Source organism: Grammomys surdaster, unplaced genomic scaffold, assembly GCF_004785775.1.
Source record: "Grammomys surdaster isolate TR1022 unplaced genomic scaffold, NIH_TR_1.0 340, whole genome shotgun sequence".
Taxonomy (NCBI): domain Eukaryota; kingdom Metazoa; phylum Chordata; class Mammalia; order Rodentia; family Muridae; genus Grammomys; species Grammomys surdaster.
Window position 1 is genome coordinate 281,752 of NW_021604759.1, and position 4,529 is coordinate 286,280.

At 42.9% G+C, this 4,529-nt stretch overlaps 1 protein-coding gene across 1 annotated transcript; it reads right to left on the reverse strand.

Moving 5' to 3' along the window:
- Window positions 1-3,386, reverse strand: LOC114630494 (olfactory receptor 2T27-like). Its single transcript, XM_028778732.1, has 2 exons — window positions 3,371-3,386; window positions 1-1,010 (listed from the first exon to the last, which is right to left on the reverse strand). Exons 1-2 carry the CDS (start codon window positions 3,384-3,386, stop codon window positions 1-3), a joined length of 1,026 nt encoding a protein of 341 aa, XP_028634565.1.
- Between the last annotated feature and the right edge of the window lie 1,143 nt (window positions 3,387-4,529).

Consider the following 4,529-nt stretch of genomic DNA (forward strand, 5'->3'; position numbering starts at 1 on the left):
TTAGTTAGATTTAAATTCGCTTTTATGATGAGGGATAGGACACTTCTGAGCGCAGCACTGGAGGGAACTGGCTCTGTCACCGCTGCAGCATCTGCCCGTGCACTTCTGCAGGGCCCCTATCACTTCCTTGTTTCTCAGGCTGTAGATAAGAGGATTGAGCATGGGAGTCACTATGGTGCCCAGCACAGCACCTACCTGGTCCTGGTCGGGTGTGTGGGAAGAAGTGGGCGCCATGTAGATGAAGATGGCCTGACCGAAATAGAGGCTCACGACTGTCAGGTGGGAGGAGCAGGTGGCCAGGGCTTTATTCCTCCCCTTGGGAGAGTTCATCCTGAGGACCGTGAGGAATATGAGGGTATATGAGGTCAGGATCAGAGTGAATGGGGTCAGGAGAAAGATAATAGTTGACACAAACTTCACCATCTCGTAGACGGAAGTGTCCACACAAGACATTCTCAGAATAGCTGGCATCTCACAGAAGTAATGGTTGATCTCCCTGGAGCCACAGATAGGAAAATTCATAGGGTAGACGGTATGCACGAGGGCTGCGGCAACCGCACCGATCCAGGTGGAGGCTGCCATCTTCAGACAGACCTTGGGGCTCATGAGAATGGTATACCTCAGAGGGTTACAGACTGCCACATAGCGGTCATAGGCCATTAGTGTCAGTAAGATGCACTCGGCAAGGCCGAGGGTGAGGAAGGAAAACATCTGAGTGCCACAGGCAAAGAAGGAGATGTTCTGCCTCCCGGTGAAGTAGTTGATGGCAGCCTTGGGCACTGTGCAGGAGATGTAAGCCAGGTCAATGAGAGACAGCTGACTGAGCAGGAAGTACATGGGGGTGTGGAGCCGGGAGTCCAGCCAGATGAGGAGTATCAAGAGGGAATTTCCGGCCGAGGCCAGGGCGTAGATGAGGAGGATGAGGGAGATAAGGAGGTTTGGGTACCTGCAGCTGGGAAAGAGCCCCAGCAGGATGAAACCGGCTGTAGTTTTATTTTTTGGGTTCATATCTTCATTCAAAAAAAATTTTTTTTATATCAACTGAAAATCTACAATGGTAAAATGAAAACAATCACAGAGAAAGCATTTGGCTGAAATAATTTAAGTCTCTTGGTCAGTACCTCTTGGGGCTGGAACTCTCAGATGCAGGTTTTCACTGGAGAGGAGTTAGGGTAAGGCACAGGAATACGGAACTGGGAAGGAGATGGGTAGTAGGAGCTATAATGGAAAAATCTCAAGTTGCAGGTCACTATGGCAAGTTAGAAACCACTAACAGAACAGCTTGTAATTATCTGAAAGGTTCAAAAAGTATTAACAGCAGATAGCGGATAGCTGATCTGAAGCTAAATGTCAGGCAATAGATACAGCCAGCTATTTCCTATCTTAAACCCACATGCTGACTTTCGGGCCACACACAACAGCCTTTTACTAACTAGACCAGAATGTGGCTAATTACTTCTGTGTTTGGCCTTTACTGCAGGAGCATGCCACTCAAACGGTGCCTGCTACCATGTGTGATCAGTACGCATGTCCAAATCATAAAAGCTCTAGTCTCCCCCACAACACAGGACATCAGTTCTTCATTCTTTTCCTGGTCTGCCTACCTTGTCCCTTTCAGGGTATGCTGTTCTTTCTCTGCTCCCTCCTTAAATGCTTGCTTATCTTTTCTTCTGTTCTCCATCTTGGTTTTGTTTGGGGTTGTACCTCAAAGGAACCACTCCAATGACCAAGGTATTTCTCTTTTTGTCCAGCAACAAAGGCATCATAGAGTTTCACCCAATTGAAGTATACTTTTACCCAGGACTTATCAAGATCATAGCCTGCAGTTATTCTGACTGGAACAGCTTAATAATTAGTCCCTTTGATTATAACCTATAATCCAATCATTCTTTTCCTCCCATCTTTGATATTTCATGAGTAGCAGTCTCTTGAAATTCTTGAATCTTACATATTCCTTTCTCTTTAAAATTATTTCATTTTATGAGTTTTGCCTGTATTCAGGTTTGTATCCCATCTGTGCACAGTGCCCACAGAGGCCAGAAAAGGTTGGTAGAGGCCCTGGAACTGGAGCTACAGATGTTAATGGCCATGTGAGTTCTGGGAATTAAACCCACTCCTCTGCAAGAGCAATCAGTGTTCTAAACTGTGGAGCCACCTCTCCCAAGCCCCCATATTAATTTCTTGAGTGTTCTTTTCTACCAATCGTCACTCCAGAGAATCTCTTAAGCTTTCCTAAAAGCTCTGCCATTCTTTAGCAATTGGCTGATGTGACAGGAGGACCCAGGCTTGTCACTGGGTCAGGACAGATTTTGACCTCTAGTCAATCTCTCACTGATTACAGCATTGTGAACTTTTTTTCCCCACTTCCTACCTTTTTCACTTGTTCACATGATCTTGACTTCAACATGAAAAGCCTCCTGTCTCTTCTCAGGTGGCAGAGTTTCTACCCTAGCACTGTGGTTCAAGCACAAGCCACCAACCAGAGTTAACTTCCTTCAGGGAGAGCAAAAGCTTTCTCAATAGTGATCTTCATCCACACTTCACTTTCCTGTTTTGTGCTGCAGTGTGAGCCTTGAGTAGCCCGTATCACTCTTCATTACATTTTGATCCACACCTGGCTTAGATCTGAGAACAACGTGTTGGCTCACTGCTGTGATTCTGGCCAGATCAAGAGCTGCCAATTCTTCTGCATGTAGTGGAACTGGGGAACCATCATGGAGTCTCATGGGAATCTGTCCCCAGACTTCAATTAACCACATACCTAGAAACCTCTGATGCAAGCCTCACTGTCCAGTATTCTGTGCTGTTTGTTTGGTAAAACAACAGTTGGATTTTTACTGTCTCAGTGGAGATGGGAAGGAAGCAGCTTGGCAGGGGCAGAAGGAAACAGACTCTGAACAATCAAAGCTCCTCCAGAGTCTCATGTGGCAGTGATCCTGTCTGACCAAGGATGGGCTGGGATCCAGGAAGAATGGAGAAGAAATAACTAAGATGTAATAAGGGAAAAAACCTAAAACATAGCTCTGATAACCTGGGCTTTTCACAGGATAGTCAACACTCTAAATATAATGTAAGTCTACACCCACATTTTGGCCCTGCTGTACCTGATTCTAACCCAGGCACCAGAAGTCCAGCTCCTTTCTTGGGTAGAGACATCCTGCTCAACCACAGGCTATACTGACCAGAAAACCAGAAAGGAGCCAGAAACCAAGGAACAAAACACCCATCCAGCAAAAACAAACTCAGAAATCGGAACCTAAACCTAGAATCACTCCTAACACAGATGCCTACATACTAGCATAAGAATACAGCCAACAGCCAAAGACTATGTTAACACCAGAGGACAGATATTCTACTACTGTAAACAAGCCCTGAATATTCAACATAGTTTAAGCTCCAGAAAAAGAACCTAAAACAAGCTTTATGAAGACAGTACAGGTCCTTAGAGAGGGAATGAATAAATCCCCTAAAGAAAGCCAAGGAAGGAAGCCAAACAGATGAAGAATATGAATAAAACTGTTCAAGACCTAAAAATGGAAATAGAAGCAATAAAGAAAACACAAACAGAGCTGGAGAGATGGCTCAGAGGTTAAGAGCACTGGATACTCTTCTAGAGGTCTTGAGTTCAATTCCCAGTCACCATGTGGGGGCTCATAATCATATAATGTGATCTGGTGCTCTCTTCTGACCTGCAGACATACGTGTAGACAGAATGCTGTATACACAATAAATAAATAAATAAATAAATAAATAAATAAAAGGAAAATACAAACAAGGATTTGTAGAAATGAAAAACCCAGATAAGTGAACAGGAACTACAGTTGCAAGCATCATCAACAGAATACAAGAGAAGGGAGAATCTCAGGTATTGAAGATATGATAGAAGAAATTGATACATTGGTGACAGAAAATGTGAACTAAAAAATTCTGGACACAAAACATCCAGGAAAGACCAAACCTAAGAATGATAGGAATAGAAGAAGGAGAAGGATTTTAGCTCAAAGACTCAGAAAATATTTTCATCAAAATTATGGAAAACAAATTTCTAACCTAAAGAAAGAGATTCCTATAAAGATACAAGAAGCTTATAGAATACCAAATAGATTGCAGAAAAGAATATCACCCCCTTCCACATAGTGATCAAAACACTAAACACACAGAACAAAAAAAGAATGTTACAATCTTCAAGGGAAAAAAGAACAAGCAACATATGAATGCAGACCTATTAGAATTACACCCAAGTTCTCAATGGAGATTCTAAAAACAAGAAGGGCCTGGACAGATGTCTTGAAGACTCCAAAAGACAACAATTGCAGCCCAGACTACTATGCCCAAAACTTTCAATCACTGTATATGAAGAAGACAAAATATCCCACAATAAAGTCAAACCCTTATCCAAACTAATGAAGAGATACAGGGAGAATATCTAACAAATAATTAACAAAATCAGAAATAAAAAGTGGAGCATAACAACAGACACCAGGAAACCCAAAGAATCATTAGGTCATAGTCTAAATCTATAGTTCAAA